Here is an 18,539-nt window from a genome sequence, read left to right as displayed (position 1 = left end):
TAAACAGCACAGACAAAAAGGAACAAAATGTGAGGCTATATTGCTCAGCAGTGTTAACGTAAAGGGGAAATGAAGCACTCAATCAAGAAAATGGAGTCCACTCTTATCAACAATATATAACACTACCGGCATTATTATATAAATGTTTGCTTAGAAGAAGAAAATACAGTGGGTGTTAGGGTTAGGCGCAGCCTTCTTGCCGTACTGTGGCCCCTGACATCATGGGGTCAGTGATTCCCATAGCGGTAGACAGTGAAGGAGAGAAGAGAGAGTTAGAGAAAGACGGACGGTGAAAGACAGATAGCGGACAATAGATAGATTTAGTCAGATAGTAGTAGTGTGTTCTCGTCTTATAATGCATTTTAATGTGTGGTTACAGCTAGCTTGGCTTACCTGCTACAAACGGGGTGTAGCAAGTGTTTCTGCTCAAACATCTTTCAGTGGCATTGCCACTCCCAACATGTCCACCTCCTTCCATATAATACCATCAATTTCACCACTTCTTCCAGTCTTGGTGGTTCCACTGCTTGGTTCCCATGCTGTATCAGTTCAAAAGCATATCCAACAGGATTTATACCGGGCTCAAGATCTCTTCCCATTTTCTCCTTGTCCATTTCCAGTGGCGTTGAGAGGGATCCAGCCAATCTTATGACGCACATGATCACGTTACTTCAAAATGGCGACTCCCTAGCAGGCAAGCCAGGTGAAATGATGAAAAATAAACTTTGCCACCTTTTAATTTTTGACTCTGGTAAAGGTGTTATTTCAGATATAGGACTAATACATGTGTGTGTCATTTCCCCTTTAAATGTAATACAATTTACCATTACGAATTTGTGCACCAATTATAAATGGCTTCTTGTTTAGTGTTTGCCGTTGGCTGTGTCCATATAAGCAGACCATTTTAAAGCAGTAAACTAAGTAAGAGAATAACAAGAGTTGAATCTGAGCATTTACATTTGCATATAATGTAAATATCCCTGCTTTATTGTTAACTTGGAAAAAAAAGGGGGAAACCTACACATGTAAAGCAGGCAGGACATGTGTGATGAAAAGAAGCCAAACAAAGGAAATGTCACATAAAGTCCTAAAATACAAAGAAATGAACTAATAATGCTCTGTTGTTGTTTATAAGATGCTAGTGTCTCCATCTTTTATTCATCAAGACGTGAGGCGGCTGGAGGTTCTCTGTCTTTCTCTCTTACGCTCACTCCCTCAAATCTCATTTCAAACAGAACCCATTGAGCTGTGGAAATGCATTCTGAATCACAATGAACTTGTTTTTTTTCCTGTGTTTTTTTTTTTTTTTTTTATGTTGCAAGAAGAGGACGGCGGAAGGGGGAGAGGGAGCGGCAGGAGAGGAGCTTCAGCGCGGCAAACGGATAGATAGAGAGAGGCAGAGGTGGCATTCTAAATGTTACCTGACAATCAAAACTGTGCAGCAGGCAAAGACGTGGATTCTCAAAACAGGACGGAGATGACTTGTCTTAGTACTGAGGGCAGGCCACCGGTTCACTGGCAGCCAGGCTCAGTCATGTGTGCGCTTCTCAACTCATTTCTGATACAGACAGACACAGCACACACGAGGTGACAAGGCAGACAGCACAAATGGGCATTTGTGATGCGCACAACTTTAAAACAAGTCCTTGATTTGTGAAGAAACTTCAGTGGACATGGAGAATTAATTGAGTTAGTCAACCCCACTACAGACACTTTGCCTCAGGAGGGCCTCTTAATGTGAGATTCACATTATTTAATGGGGAATTTCATGCTCATCTCCTGAACTGACCAGAGTGTATCGTCTGGCTATGCCTCATTAGACAAACCGCAGGATCTCTTCCCCGTGGATATACCTGTTCCTTTTCTTTTGGGATTTGTAGACATGTTACATTTCTCATCTACAGCCACAAGTTCCCTTTGGGAATAAATTGTGTCGCCTGGAGATTTTAAGTCTGTGCGTTAACAGGACCCATCACAGTTTGACAGCCTTTGGTGAGGGAGCACAAAGGAATTTATATTGTAATAGTGTGTAATGAAAAGAGATGTCCATACCCTAAAGAAAAAAAAAATGGTATTACTTGAATTGCTTTTGGCTCTCTAAGCTTGACACGGATTATGGCCCAAAAGGTTTTCTCCAGAAAGTTTTCTCCATGATTACAAAGAAACAGAAACTTATAAGTATACTTTGTCAAAGAGATATCATGGAATTGTGTGTGTTGTGGCAACTCATTTTAGGCTTATTTACAGAGGGTTACCATTGGAGCTAAGGAAATGGGGTCCTTGATCAGGACAACACAGTGTGAAATAGCATGCCGAAACCACAAACTGTGTAGATGTAATGCACTTACATGATACCATGCTGGTTTTATCTGATCTTTACCTGTCTCAGAGCCTACGAACTGATAATTAAAGTCCAATGCTTTGGAAATGGTGAAGTACAATATAATTTTGAGATACAAATGAAAAAAAAATAAATGTCTGGAATTCACAGAAACCTTTGTAGTCGATGTGTTCCATCTCTGTGCCTCGCCATCTGGCCTCGGCTTCTGTTAATAGAAGGTTTTGCTCTGAGCTAGCCAACACGTGGCATCAGACACCCGGAGAGATACGGAGGGAGGGAGGGAGGAAGGAAGAGGGTGGAATCAGCGAGAGGACAGGGAAGGTGGTAAGAAGAGAGAATCTTGAAGGTGAGAGTGAGAAAGAGAGGGAGCCGAGGAGGGGGATGCAGAGGCAGAGCATGAGAGACAGCGTGGCGGGAGGAGACAGGTGAAATTAAGTGTGATAAAATATGGGCAGAGGGGGAATGCAGAAAAATGGTAAAAGATTGAACAGGAGAGACAGGAGCAGGAGAGAGTGCAGTGCACTCTGGGGGGTGGGGGGGGTGTACTCAGAATAAGGAGTAAAGCAGAGAAGTGGAGCTTTGGAGTACATGTGCCCCAGGGAGGATAGTGTGAAGTACCTTTTGTCTTCCCACCATCAGGAGCTTCTTTTGAATAAACCAACCGAAGCGTTTCCTCTTTGTAAATCTCACTTTAAAGAAGGGCAAAGCTAAAGCTTCTCCCACAGTGGCGATCGAGTGTAGTTGTACCTCAGCCCACACAAATCCCTTCCTCAATAGCTGTGGGTGTGTAACAGTTTCATTTCCATTTTAGAGCACAGAGAGATTGCTCACCGCCTAGACATAAGAGCAGCCTCACCTTGGTTGTGAGCCTGCATATGTTGTCCACGGTGACTGGCAAGGCTGTGTGACCAATTTGATTTAAAGCTTTATGTCTGCTTCCTTCATCCCCGAGACTTGTCAAAAATGACACGTGGCATCGTGAAAGACACTCATGATGCCTCTGCCGCCGCTTCTGCTTTTGCACTGCTAACAAATCCCACTGGGAAATAACAAACTCAGGAGCTGAATTCATCACCAGTGATCGCCGTGCTCGTTCTTTAATTGTTGCTTTTTTTACATTCAGGTTCTCCGCCAGAGATGGAAGGGGTGGGGTGGGGTGGGGCAGTTAAAGCAGGAGAATCAAAAGTGTTTCTCTGGTTGCGAGCAGATTAGAAGTTAAAATGAGATTGCATCGAAACAGGGAGTGTTGCATGTTTCTGGAGGGAGATGGTAATTAAGCCCGGGGCAAAGTGGTAATGGATCAGCCCAGAACTGTCATCTGCAACTCTCCAGCGCCCTGCGTCTGATGAATGAGCAGTTTTCTGTCAGAGCACAGATATCAAAGAGGGAAAAAATGAATAAGAACTCTGACTATTAGTTTAGCCTCAATCGAATGGCATCTGGTGCATAACACAATAATAAGAAGGAGGGAAATACATTATGTAACATATAAGATGTTCAAAACTATTCCAAAGAGTTCTTGACACTAAAGCTGAAAGAAACACATATATATGTGTGTGTATGTGTGTGTATATATAGTGGTTGAACATAATGCTTTAGACTGGCTTCTGTATTACAACTAATCAGAATAAAGAAAACAAGAGAAACACAAGAATTTCGCAATTTCATTATCTGTAACTGCTCAAAAGTGGTTTAAGTATGCCTGAAGGCTCAATCAAACTCAAACACACATGCACACAGACAATTTCACACTAATTATGAAACAAATTGGCGTAAGCTAGAAAATTAGCATTCTTAAGCATTAAAAAGACCTTTGCCATATCTGCTGTACTATTTCCAGGATGCTGGCTATGCACTCTCCAGCTCTTTGTTGTAAGTAAAACAAGTGAGGGATTCAATGGTCTGGAAATCAGATGTTTTGTAGAGTTGCTCCAGTCAAATTGTACCTTTTGATGGTTCTGGCATGTGGTGAGGATGCCTCCTGGGTGTTGCCTTTTGTATACCTCACCAGGAAGTGGAAAATGCTGGAATAAGAAAATGATTGCCTTATGCCCGGAGATAAAATTACAGGTTTATTTAAGTTATTTACTGTGACTAATTTGACTCTAATATGTAAGAGATATGTAACCAAATAAATAAAATGACTGAAATTGCTTTTCTTCTGTACATTTAATAAAAGTTTGTCAAAATATGTTCATTATTTTTAAGCACATTTTTCACCCAATCCTTTTTTCCCCCCATGCTTGAAATACAATTAGTGCACAGACACTTGTCAGCATGCACATGCTAAACCCATGTGCACACAAGCAGGGTACTTACACAAACACATTGATAAAGACCCATAAAATAATAATAATGTGTTTTCTCAGTTGCCTGAGGACTGTTGGTGTTCCTCTGCAAAATTGGTTGTCTCTTTGTATCTCAAAGTTCTCATTAAAAAAGCTCACACATTGCCTGTTTTCTCAATTTCACTGTTCACATGGACAAATAAGAACAGACCGGGGGCTAATCATGTTCTTTTTATTTATTTTTTATTCAGGATTTTGCTCATAAAAATGATAATACTAACAATTTATCAACTCAGACATTTAAGGACAATCCAGCTAGTAGCTATAGTATGTCAGAGGACTCACTCAACAAGTTTGCTTCTTTGATGCCTGGAAGAAAAAATCTGTAATACCACAAACTTTAATGACAATAGTACATTACTGCACTTTATTACACTCTAGAAGGAAGAGGGAGCATCAGTGGTAAAATGTTTTGCTTTAATTCAACATTTTCCTGAGCTGTGATATGGTATGTATAATACAAAATATCAAAGAACAATACAGACTATACTATAAAATCCTAAGATGCAATAAAAGCAGTGAGGAAAGATGACTCAGACATGGCTTTTGACCTAAAAAAAAAAAGGAATTACCAAGAAAAGGACTTCAATGGACGCCTTAGCATCAAATGCAGATGAAGGACAACAGCACATATGCCCTTACAGCATGAAGAAGGGGATGTCCACAATCCAGGTCAGAGGAAGTAGAGCGTAGCATTGAACCACAAGGCCAGATACGTGGTGAGAGTAAGCAGACAAGTTAAGTTAAGAGAGGAGTGACAGGAAGACACCTAAACTAAACTGGCCTAGGGCTAGTAAGAAGTGTAACTTTGTTATATGTACACTTAAAAACTTGAAAGGGACAGTTGAGAAGAAGCTAAGAAAAGATGGGAAAAGGGTAGTGTTGGGTAAAGTGGCAGCATGTGTCTCAGCAGAGATGGTCAGTCTAAGAATGAAATCAGCAGAGGAAGGCTACTGAAAAAAAAAAGAAAATATGCATGCTGCAGAATGACCTTGAATCTACTTTCACCACTTTACAGAAGGCAGAAGGAAAGCCCTGTATAGATTCAGCCAGGCAATACTGATGAAAGTGGCAAGATATTAGGGCTGGGACAAACCAAGTCAGTGGTTGACCATTTTCCAGTGTAGGATCGTTGCTGAGTGTCTGTGAACCTACTTTTTGCCGTGTATCACCACTGCCATTAGCTTGACCCTTGTCTGCAGTTTTTCAGCTGATTCAGCTTGTTGAATGGGTGAATGCGTTGGTAAGAGAGATCACTCTAATTGGTCGTTCGGGTTAGAGAATAAGAGCAGGAGGGGGAGGACAAATGGAAGTAACACAAGCAGAAAAAAGGGTAGAGGTGCATCCCGTTAACCTCTTCGTCTAATCTGAACATTCAAATAGGGTGGCATAGTCATCTAGCTTGAGTAAAATGTAGATCAATGAAATAGCTCAATTCAGAAGAGGCCAGTTCTGTAGTTTGTTGCTCTTCATCTCTTCTTAGCTAACAGTATCACTTCCATCTCCTTCATTCTCTAATGATGGTGCAGAATGTATGCGACACCTGGTAAAAAGGTTTTATTATGTAAAGCAACAGCCACTGGATATAATGGAAGGCCCTATAGGCTGAATAAAAATGCTTTCGATGTGTTGTGCTGTTTGAGGATTCTTGTACGGGTAGCATAGCAAAAGCAGCTTTTTTCTAGACCTTAGTGAAGGGCTGGCAAGATCCTCAATGACAGACATTCAATTGTGGGGAAACAGAAACTCTTGCACTTCATCTCAGAGTAAGATTTTCTTCAGTATAGTAGGACCGAGAAAGAGAAACTGTGGAAAGACAATCAACCCTAAAATTTCAGGGTTTTCTGGGAGCACACATATGATCCAGCACCAAATCCAGTCAACAAAAAGAGGGCAAAGAGATTAGCATTCAGCTATTTTTAGATTTAGCAAATGCTTTGGTTCTCGTCCACATAGTCGGCTTTGGGAGGCATTAGGGTACTTCAAAGTATCAGGGATAGTCTCACAGCTCATGAGGGAGTGTTTCAGAGCATTCAGATATGTTTCACATCTGCAGTGTTTACCACTGCCTGGGAACATCTGGAGAAGGGCATCATGGAGGCACAAGTTTAGAGAGTTTTTTTGGGGGAGTAAGTAACAGTATGATACGCGGGTGTTAGAGATGTGTTAGAGATTAGAGGGGATTGAGAAAAAGCAGACACACTCAAATTGTAGTGTTTACAGTATAGACTTCTGCTGTAATTGCTGCAGCCCTGACAGTGTATGATTTACCTGTTTCAAAGGTAATCAAGCGAGAGGGATTGCTTAGTTCTTGATTGAAGTAGCTAGTAGTCCCACTATTGACAGTATGGCCTGCATGCAGCAGGAATTGCAGGGAAGTTACATAGTCCAAAGTAAAGCAATAACACTGCCAGAGTCTTCAATCCCAGAACGGAGGAAGAGGGACCCATGGGAGGCAGATTTACAGACTCAGGTACAGGTTGTGCAGGTACAGCATGGATATGTAACTACGTGGAGTAACAGCAGTTCGCAAGAAAAATCTGTCTGTACAAGAATTTCAGGGGCCAGTAGAGGCTGCTCCTAGCAACAATTGAGAGTGAGAGCTCAGAAGTGAATTGACTGGATGAAAAAAAAAAAAACAACCTGGCGATTTGTTCGTAAGGGAGAAAATGTCAGGTATGATGTAGAGCAAAGGGAACGTCTCAGAGAGTAGACTTAGGGAAACAAGCCGTAGTCCACGGAGAGCTCAGTAGATAGCTACCACTAATCTAATACCAGAACAGAACATGTGCTCTGGTCAGTAGGTTGTGCGTTTTGCGCAGCTGACAGTACCATGGGAGGATGTAAGAGAAACTGCTTGTGAAAGGGAAAAGTTAAGATATATACCATATATAGAGTTGTCAGCAGAGATAGAAGAGCATTGTTTGAATTCTGAAGTTTCAGTTCTGTCCTTGATTTGAACTGAATTGAGTAGTAAAAGACACAACATACCACAACCGATCTCGTTGTAGATTAAAATAAAGGTCAGTGCCTAGATATGTCAGTGCAAAAACCAAAGAATATAGTGTAATGTTGACCCGGAAAAGGGCTGCTGTACATCTGGGCCCAAATCCAACGTCAAGGCTTGCAAAAGCAGACTTGATGGCGTATGGAAGTAATGCATTCCTAACATTTATTGTTGCATGTGGCAGATTTGCTTTTCTTTCTTTTCAGTTTTCAACTGGCCCATTAAAACAACCTAAGTATCTGTATTAATATTCTAACATTTAAAGCTGCAGTTGTGGTTATTTAGACTTAGAAAGTGTGAAACCTTAAAAACAAGTCTTTAACCAGATTTAGGAGATACCTGGATGATGATTATGACCATGATTTATTATTATAAAGAAGATCTGTGGCCTACATTCATGCATTTTCACTCAAACTTGCAGGATCTGTGAGGCTTGGCTTTCATTTCCCTGCCCTATGCATCTCTAAACCTGGAGAAGTAATGACACATGTTTTTGTCACTATCTGTCTGTCATACAACGTGCAGAAAGGTGGAAGCAGTAACAGCCTAAAGTTGTCACAGTTGCGTGCTATACACTCACCAGCCACTTTATTAGGTACACCTTGCTAGTAAAAGTTTAGACCCCCGTTTGCATTCAGAACTGCCTTAAACCTTTGTGGCATACTTTCAACAAGGTGTTGGAAACATTCCTCAGAGATTTTGGTCCATATTGACATGATACCATCATGTAGTTGCCACAGATTTGTTGTCTGCACATCTATGATGCAAATCTCCCGTTCCACCACATCCCAAAGGGGCTCTATTGCATTGAGATCTGGTGACTTTGGAGGCTATTGGTTTACAGTGAACTCATTGTCATGTTCAAGAAACCAGTTTGAGATGATTTGAGCTTTGTGACATGGTGCATTATCCTGCTGGAAGTAGCCGTCAGAAGATGGGCTCACTGTGGTCATTAAGGGATGGACATGGTCAGCAACAATACTCAGGTAGGCTGTGGCATTTAAACCATGCTCACAAAGTGTGCCAAGAAAATATCCCCCACACCATTACACCACCACCACCAGCATGAACCGTTGATACAAGGCAGGATGGATCCATGCTTTCATGTTGTTTATGCCAAATTCTGACCCTGACATCTGAATGTCGCAGCTGAAATCAAGACTCGTCAGACCAGGCAATGTTTTTCAAATCTTCTGTTGTCCACTTTTGGTGAGCCTGTGTGAACTGTAGTCTCAGTTTCCTGTTCTTAGCCGACAGGGGTGGCATCCGATGTGGTCTTCTGCTGCTGTAGCCCATCTTCTTCAAGGTTGGACATGTTGTGCGTTCAGAGATGGTATTCTGGATTCCTTGGTTGTAACGACTGGTTATTTGATTTACTGTTGCTTTTCTATCACCTCCAACCAGTCTGCACATTCTCCTCTGACCTCTCACATCAACAAGGCATTTTCTTCTACACAACTGCCACTCACTGGATATTTTCTCTTTTTTGGACCATTCTCTGTAAACACTAGAGATGGTTGTGTGTGAAAATCCCAGTAGATCAGCAGTTTCTGAAATACTCAGACCAGCCCGTCTGGCACCAACAACCATATCACATTCAAAGTCACTTAAATCCTCTTTCTTTTCCATTCTGATGCTTGGTTTGAACGTGAGAAAGTTGTCTTGATCACCTCTGCATGTTTGTGTTATCAAGCAATTGAACAGGTGTACCTAGTAAAGTGAAGATGTTCCATAGAGACTGTAGAGTGGACATTGTCTGCACTGCATGTTTGTCAGCCTGCAGGTGGACAAACAGAATGCATAGTGGCTCCTGAGAAATCATTCTATGGGAGAAGCTGAAGGAAAATCAGAAGCATGATGTGTCATGCATTATTTGGAATAATAAAGAGTGTAATTTAAATATTGCAGCATGTAGATTTGTGAATCTAGGGCACAATTTAATTCAATAGAAATCGCTTCCGTTAGAAGGAAAGCAAAACAATCCCTGATGTTACTATGCATAAATAAATATTTTTCTATATCAACACATTCATCTCAACTCATGCTCCAACTTCTCCCAGATGGACTGCTTTGAGATTAAGATGACACTCTACACACTGTAGGTGCTAGACACGATATCACATAGGCTGTTGTTTCTCCAAATAGAAACAAAGATTTGGTGCAAATACGCAATCTAACACGGTTTCCCCACCTCATGTATTTTGATTAATACATATCTTAGCAAGTCACTTTGGAGAATGCAATTTTCACTCTACATCCCAAACCAGAAATTGCTTTAGAAATCAGACGAGCGTCTAAAATAGAAACACATCTGTACCCCTAGGTGTAATGTGTGGCATCACAACAGTACTGGAGATGCAGAGGAGCTCAGAGACTATAATAAATGGCTACTGTGCCTCTTTCATTGATCTACAAGAGCAGACGGCAGCACCTGGGCTCAACATAAAAAAAAAGAAGAGAACTTGTTCATATTGAAAATAAAATCAAATTGCCACTGACTTTTAGTGGATTAAGAGCAGTTTAAGGATAAGACGTCCTGCCAACTGATCATACCCATCAAACATGAAGCATAATTGAATCAGTTCAGAGTCATGTTTAACATCCTGTTAAGTTCATCAAATGATAACAGAAGATCAAAGTGTACCAGCAAGATGAGAGTTGCTGTTGTGAGTTGTAAAAATAGTAAACTGCTCTTTAAAATGGAATGAAAATAGGCAGTTGGCAAATTCAAGTGCAGCCAAACCAAATGGAAAAAAAAAGAAAGAAAGATTTTTCACTAAAATAATATATAATAGCGAGTTGGGGAGGTTAAGTAGGTAAAATAAAACTGGCAATAGTGAGCAAAAATAAATCTAAGGACATTCAGGAGAATAAAAGGGCACCGAAAGCCTGTTAGCAGCAGTTGATTGTAGCCCTTGTTCTAAGTGTGGCGGTGACATCAATAGGCCAAGAGGGGTCATGTAGTAAGCCTGGACAAAAATTAGCTGTTTATTAAAAGCTCAGTGGTGTGGTGCCAGATGAATCACACTGAAGCCCTTAGTTTAGGACTCGCAAGTATCCATTAGTATGGCAGACCGACCTCCCCAAGCACACCATCACAGGAGTGTGAGCCTTCTCAACCCCCCAGGAACCGTATGAATTGAACATAATAAGCTATCCAGTATAGAACAGACAAGGCCCAAGACAAGAAAGTACTGAACATTTTTTTCAGAAGTTACATTGCACTTGTACAAAACGTCTGACTGCCAGCACATACAGTATGTCTCATTCATAGTGATGCAGACAGTTTAGTACTTTCTTTCTTTAATATTAAAATTGTATGTAACAAGTGTATGTTACAACCATTATTCACAATGGATGGTATGTTGTCACCATTAACTGTCAATATATTAAAAGTAATTTTAAAGTGTTAAGCAAATAGTGACCTAACCTTAACAAATTTTAAACTTTGTAAATAATTTCAAATGAGTTGATCTGCCATTTAGGATCCATTTGATGTGACAGAAGCCCAATGTAAGCTCATATATTTTGCAGTATCAACATATATAACTACAGTGTATATGATGTGCTCCATTTTTATGTTTATCAGTGTTGGAAATTAAACAACTAAAACAAGCTCTTTAAGCATTTCTGATTTAATTAAAGAATGCCACTCACTTAAATACAATGCTCTTACAGTCATGGCACTGCTTTTTTGTTTTGGTCGTATGTTGAATCAAATCATATGCAAAACTAAAAGTGTGGATCCAAAAACTATCCTTCCCTGCCCTGTAATGTGAATTGGTAAAAGAACAAATTAGGTTAAAAAGTTAAACAGAAATTATGCTTCGAAGAAACTACCTTCGGGCAAAAATATCCTTTTATTACAGAGCTGAATTAACACCTGCGACTTTGATCGTATCACCTTAATTTAATCTTTTATAAATGTACTAACTGCATCTTAGATTTACTGTACTTTATACAGGATTTAATTCGAGGAGATTCAGTAAAAGCAAGATAATGAGCAGTGCAAAAAAAGGGTCGGCGGAGGAAAAAGTGACGTGTGCAAGCAAGAAAGGCGACAAGAAGAGAGCGCTGATTCATATGAAAGAGGCTGACATGTGCGACAAGGCTTCATCTTTCATGTCTTGAATAGCAACCGCCGCTCTGACGTTAAGTTCAGTAACACAACACCCATCAGCTGCCACTTCCTGATCTATGCTTAAACATGCGTCCATGAAGAAATGAGCGTGTGAAATTAAGTGTCTTAAATGATTCAACGATTGGATCAAATAAAAATAAAAAGAAAAAAGTCAAACAACTCATCCCCGCCAGTCTTCTATTTTGATTACACTTATAATAGAAGTAATTGAAAGAACACAAGAAGTAAGCGGCGCAGCTATTGCTTCAGGCAATAAAAGAAACCTGCAAAATAGAGCATTTAATGGAGTTCTGAACGCCTACCTAGACGGTTACTGTTTCAAGCCTGCATGTGTTACTGTAATATACTGTATGTGCTTCCTTTTGTGACAGTTGAAAACCATAGCTTCTGGGTAGAGCGCCTCTCACACATTCATGCTTTTTCTGATCAGAATATGAATGTCAAAAAAATGAAGATTTGAAGGGTTTTGTTAGATCCCAGTGATTTCAGACTCTTATTCATCCAGCTCCTTTTTTTTGTGTGTGTGTGTCTCTTACAGTTCTTCGCTGTCTCTTCTCTAGCTTCCTCTGTCAGGCATGTTTAAATCTACATTACATACCTACCTCAGTTGAAAAGAAGGATATTTCAGCTCTTTGCCTCCTCGAGCCTTTGTTTGATAAATCTAATCAGTCTCAGTCTACTTGGATTATTGAACAATAGTATCAGGATGCTGAGTGGAATACAAATGCACAGTAGTATATTTATGTATTTTTAGGCAGTCGGTGCATCTAATGCAGGATATTTCAGTTAAAAAATAAAATAAAATGTAACATTAAACCAGGAACAAACACATCTGGACATACCATGCCTCACTGAAGTCACCCTCTTGTAATTATACATAAGAAAAGAAATGCGTTGGTTCGGGAACACCAGTATCTTTTTACAAGACCTTACCCAAGAAAAAAAAAAAAAAAGACTTTTTATTCATGGCCTGGTCCACCTTTATAAAGAAGGGCGCATGACAAGAAAGCAAGGAAAACCTGAAGAACATTGACAGAATGCAAGTAATGACAGGTAATGTACGACAGCAAGCAAGCTGAGAATTGTAATACTAGAATATGACTATGATATATATAAATGATTTTGTTTATTATTACGTTAATTAAAATCAGTTCCTGCTACAATAAACTACATGGACATAGATTGATCATGATGTTGTGGTTTGTGCATGTTAGATTTTTTTTTTGTCTTGTTAACATTTCTTACATCTGTGTGTGGGCATCAGTAGTTTTTCAGCAGGGTGTATGGGCTCTGCTGCTCTGGCCCCATCTTTTTACTGCCAGCACCCCGCTAGACTGTAGAGAAGAACAGGGCGGCCTTTCCCGCTGCCCCACAATCTCCCAGGAGAAACTTCTAGATCGGGTCATCCATCATGCGGAGCTCATCTATCGCGTCTCAGAAGAATCGTGCTCTTTGTTTGTGAGTAGCACTGGGCATTACCTCAACATAATATTACACCTCAGTAAAAACAAAAATGCTTTAATTGTTCAACGGTCTACATTCACTAGATCCCAAACTGATTAGGTATCTGTGGGATGTACTAGAAAAAGTCTGGTCCACAGAGCTCCCTATTCTAAACTCATGGGACCTTAAGGTCCCCTACTAACAGCATTCTGGTGGAAGACACCACAGGACACCCTGTGTCTGTTCTCTGACGAGTCACAACTCTTTTGGAGGCACAAGGGAGACCTAGACAATATGAGGAAGGTGGTCATAATGTAATGCCTGATTGGTGTGTATTACGATGAAACATAAATTCAGCCATATAATTTTTTTTTACAGCCCAACAGAAATGCAAACAGTTACAGAAGAAGTAAAGAATACTTCACTGAACTACAAATGTCTTGTTATGTAATCAAACTGAAACACCCAAAGAGCAATCAGAGTCTCTCATATGCCAAGGCTAAAAAGACACTGCTCGTCGGTAGCGGTCAGAGTAGTGAGCACCACATTATCCAAGCTAAACAAAAACACCAGAGCAAAAAGACTTTTTTTGTCAGCCTTTTCAACATTATTCTGGACCAGAAGCACCAGCGCCGTTAGATACTGTGTGTTATTTGCTTTTGATTCTGACATGATCATCGCCTCACTGCCAGGCTTCAAAGTAATCTTCTATCTCTCTTGCGAGCCAGAGATGTTTTATTGAAGAAGCAGGCCCGCAGTGGGGAAATATGAATGTGATAATGATACACTGCAACAGTGAAAGCAAAGGTTTTGGAGCCTGTTGAATCCCCTTCAGTTTTGTGGCTCGAGAGTCAAAAAATGAGCTTTGAAATGAGATGATGTAGGGCTTGTTACTGCGAATATGTCGTATGGGGTCTGCAGATGAGAACATGCGGGAGAACAAAATGTGCTTCTGCTGTGTCTCCAGTGGCAAAGCCTGGTGAAGCCTTTGTCATTGTTTTCCTGAAGTGTCTTTTTCTATGATTTCTTTTCAAATCAGTCAGAGAAATCTATCATGATGTTGCTCCTTGCTATTCCGTTTGCAGTATGCTTTATGGTCAGGACTAAAGCACAAGTATTTGAACATAATGGTTAAAAGCAACAGAATTCTAAAAGTACCTATAGAACTGTTTATTATGTTACTCAGTTTTAAATGAAAACTAATCTAATGTGTTTTTTCCTCTCATTTGTGAATGGGCTATAGGAGGACATGTTCATTCCATTCCCTTTGAGGCTCCAGACTAACCAGGCCAGCTATACCTGCATCACTAGAGCCCTACCCATCCCCAGCTCCAAAAGCGAAATCCAACAGATATCCGTAAGCACTGATTGCCTCATAACGATTCATTAACAATGTTTTACTACTTCGTCAAGGATTTGACTCCAATCTGTTAAAGTCCAATGTGTAGTGTTTAGTGACGCCTAGAGGTGAGTTTGGCAACCAACAGAATATTGTCCTTTTCTAAGCCTGTAGGAGAACCTACAGTGGCAATTCCTTTGATGTAAAAATGCAAAATGCCTTCTTTACTGATAACGTTAGATTTGTCACTTCTGGAAACATTGTGAGGAAGCATGGCAGGACTTATGGAGGGGGATCAGCTTTTATAATATGAGCAACAGTGCTATGAAACGCACAAGCTACCCGCTTGTTGGGGTTATGGCATTATCCACCTAAAAATGAACTGGTGTACCAGTCCACATGAATGGCTGACCCTTCACCAGCTCATGCAGTCAGGCATCCGTTTGCAGCTTTACGTCTCTGGCTTTCATTAAAAGTTACCGGGGATGTGTCTTTTTCAGTAATTAATTACAGCATAAGCTAATGATTTGTAATTGATTGCACACATTGACAAACATTATGGAAAAACATCATGAAAACTACACTGCAACTCTGCTAATAGATCACCTTAAATCCAGATCACACTGGTCGTGTAAGAAGGGGAGTTATTCGTGTCTGCACCTTTGCCGTTGCCACATGCAATGGTTATGGAGCCAGGTCCGTTGCGTGACTGTGTGTATACCAACAGATTACATACGAGTATAGCTGCTGAATGTGTGTCTGTGGTTGGTTTGGGGAGGTGTTAATGCATCGCCGTTGCCTGTGTGTAACAAAGCGATGCCATTGTCTGCTGCTAAATGATGTGATGTTTGCGATGATTACACTGAAAGAGGTTTTGACTACCATCCAGCAGGGCAAAGTCTTTTAGGACAAAGGTCATCTTGGTCAGTAGAGTGGACACAATACCGAGCCACTGCAATTTCCTTAAAGGCTCATTTAAGCGGCATTGAAAGTGCCGGTTAAAAGTTATGTCATCACATAATAGAAAATGTGATCTTTAAAACTGCATATACAGCAAGGTCCTTCTTTATTTTAGTAATTTATCCTCTGCCCTTTCTGCTGGAATATTGCCTGCTCTGCAGATTAATAGCCATTTGTATGGTGGTCATTTGCACTTGCTATAGTCTGCTCTGCTCAGGGGACTTCAAGGGGGCTCATCCTCTGCACTCATGGCATTTCAACCTACATTTACTGCGGAAAGTTTTGCACCAGACAAGCCTTTGATTAAAAACCATGCTGTTCTGAATCTGAAAAACAAATGTTTGATTCTTATTGCATAGGACAAAGTCAGTTCGGCTGTAGCTGTGATTTTGATCTACATGTTTAAAATCAGTCATTCATTTCGTTCTCTCCCCAAAACGCGCCCTGTAGGACAGATGGTTGCTTCACTCCGTGCTGATGCTGGTTCAGTCGTGGATTGAGCCTTTGGTCTACCTGCAGACTGCACTGAATCAATACGACCAGGCTCCTGACATGCTGCTCAATAAGACAAAGTGGGTGTCCGACAAACTCATCAGTCTGGAGCAAGGGGTGGTGGTCCTCATCAGGAAGGTGGGTCAGATTCTGAGTTGCAATTCTTGTATACAACTTAACGGTTTTTGATTATTGTTGGTATTATTTCAGTCTTTACTTAACCAGAGGAAAAAAAAAAGTTTCATTGAGATTAAGAATCTCTGCGGTAAGTGTAGGTGGCCATGACAGGTAGCAGCACGACTTAGGCCACAGGGTTGGAGGCAGGGTTATTAATATGCATAGAACAATTTATGTGATAATACAGAGCGATTTACAGAATCACAGTATTCACATTCATTAAATATTATAGCCAAATGTGCCTGCCTCAAAGCCATTTTAAATGACTTCAAATTCATTATGTGGAAGTAAAATTTAGCTAATTTTGGCAGTAGGAGGAGCAATACAGTACTAACTTCAGGCACTGATAATAAGAATAAGTCCCAGAGGCAGAGACTAAAACTTTTTGTTCTTTTTTGGAGGAAACAGCTCCACGGGTATAATGGAAATAGACCATATAAGTAAGAGTATATCGGCAGTTAAGCCTACAGGTGGACAGGGCAGATCATCCATTATTGGAATGGTGAGTCGGGGCTTCAAAACCTGGTATTAAATCCAGCATGTGCAAACATTACTAGGAGGGATACATGGATCTCAATAGTAGAGCACAGTCAAATTTTACTGCTTCTGACATTTAAATAATTTACTTTTGTTGTCATGTAGAATTATTTTGATGATCAAAATATCATATGTTTATGGATATTAGCATTTCTCTATTAATTTGCCATCTTTTGCCATGCTTCCTTGTGTTGCTGTGCAGATGCTGGATGAGGGGACCCTGACCACAACCTACACTGAACAAGGCCTTTTCCAGTATGATCTGCAGCCAGACATGCTGGAGTCTATCATGAGAGACTATGCCTTACTCAGTTGCTTCAAGAAAGACGCCCATAAGATGGAGACGTTCCTGAAGCTTCTCAAGTGTCGTCAAACCGATACATATAACTGTGCATAAGACATAAGCTGCAGCTTTTAAATAATCTAGTGTTTAGCTTTAAATGAATTCCTGAGGTGGGCAGTACGCACTTAAAGATATGGCCATGCCCCTGGGCAATTCAGTCTTGCTTGTAATGCAGCACATTCCTTATTGATTGTTTTGGAATACCTTCACACACAACTAAGTAGGTGTAAAGCTGTGCCCTTGCTACAACATACATAACAACTGAGATGGTAAAAACAGAAGAAATATATATATATATATATATATTCTTTTTTGTACCAGCTCAGTTGTTATTTTAACATGTGAAAGGCAAGAGAGGGCAAACTCCCAAAAGAGTATTTGCATGTCAAGCCGTCAAAAATAAAAAAATCTGCATATCCTGCCATTGATTTTTCATTTCCTTTGTTCTTAACTGGAGCTTGTATTCCTCCCTGGCTCTCGCCGTGTTTTGATTATTCCCACAGCCCCTGGAGGATTGAGTAAGGCTCCCATGTTGTGGAGTGGGTTTCACTTCTGCATTAGTGAAATGAAACACTTCCACCACAGAGGGGAGTCAAACAGAGAGTGATCACTCTATATACTAGATATATATATATTTTAAAGGGACACTTTTTGATTGGTGAAAGAGAGCGGGAGAGAGACAAAATGATTAATAGCTGAAATGAGAGCCAATGCCCTTGTAGGAACAGGAGCCCTTCTTTTAAAGTGTGCCCAATTTTACACGAATGAAATGTGTTAAAAATATGTCTTATCCACTTCAAATGTCCAGAGAATAAACTGTTTAAATTTATATTGTTATTATTTTATCCATGCAGAATGTAAATAGTATAGTAATGGCAAAAGCCCTCTGTAACCTACTATGAAAACATTTTCTAGTTAGCTGCTGTTGAATTAATAAGCTAATAAAGCAAAAGAGAAAAAAAAAAACACTGGTTTCTATGTAATTGTTTGAGTGTTACCTTTTTTACTTTCCTGATACTCCATAACTATTTTGTAATTCAGATTTAAAGAATTCCATTTTCCTGTGAAGATAAAATATTGAAGATTCGTATACATTTGGCACTGGGAATAGGCAAACAGATAATATTCCTGACCTGAGCGGACCTGTGGTCTGCAGAAATAATGAGGACCTAGAATGCCAAAGTTTCTCGAAAACACCTGGACACTGATGCTACATGGATTTAGTTTCAGTGCAGAACTTAAAGCTATGTCCCTGTCCCCTGATCCAACACACTCCAATTCACACAGACAAACATAATTGTGTGTGCTCATATAAACACACACGGCATAAAATACACTTTGTTAAACATGTATGCAGAGCTCTCAAGTCTCACACGTGCATTTCAATAAGTTCACACACCGAAAAATGAAA

General features: G+C 40.2%; 1 protein-coding gene across 2 annotated transcripts; it reads left to right on the top strand.

Annotated features, from left to right (window-relative positions):
• The first annotated feature begins 12,814 nt into the window (after positions 1-12,814).
• On the top strand, positions 12,815-18,094 carry smtla (somatolactin alpha). Of its 2 annotated transcripts, none has more exons than XM_047594351.1 (5): positions 12,815-12,890; positions 13,102-13,295; positions 14,524-14,637; positions 16,030-16,209; positions 16,988-18,094. In XM_047594351.1, the coding sequence occupies exons 1-5, from the start codon at positions 12,875-12,877 to the stop codon at positions 17,180-17,182; spliced, it is 699 nt and encodes a 232-aa protein (XP_047450307.1). In that variant the 5' UTR covers positions 12,815-12,874; the 3' UTR covers positions 17,183-18,094. The 2 variants fall into 2 exon arrangements, with proteins under 2 accessions (XP_047450307.1, XP_047450308.1); XM_047594352.1 differs by having other exon boundaries at positions 12,861-12,890; positions 13,105-13,295.
• The last annotated feature ends 445 nt before the right edge of the window (positions 18,095-18,539 follow it).

The sequence above is a fragment of the Mugil cephalus genome, chromosome 9 (assembly GCF_022458985.1).
Source record: "Mugil cephalus isolate CIBA_MC_2020 chromosome 9, CIBA_Mcephalus_1.1, whole genome shotgun sequence".
NCBI classification, from domain to species: Eukaryota; Metazoa; Chordata; class Actinopteri; order Mugiliformes; family Mugilidae; genus Mugil; species Mugil cephalus.
Note: the sequence above shows the minus strand (reverse complement) of the source record. Positions and strands in the feature narration are given on the sequence as shown.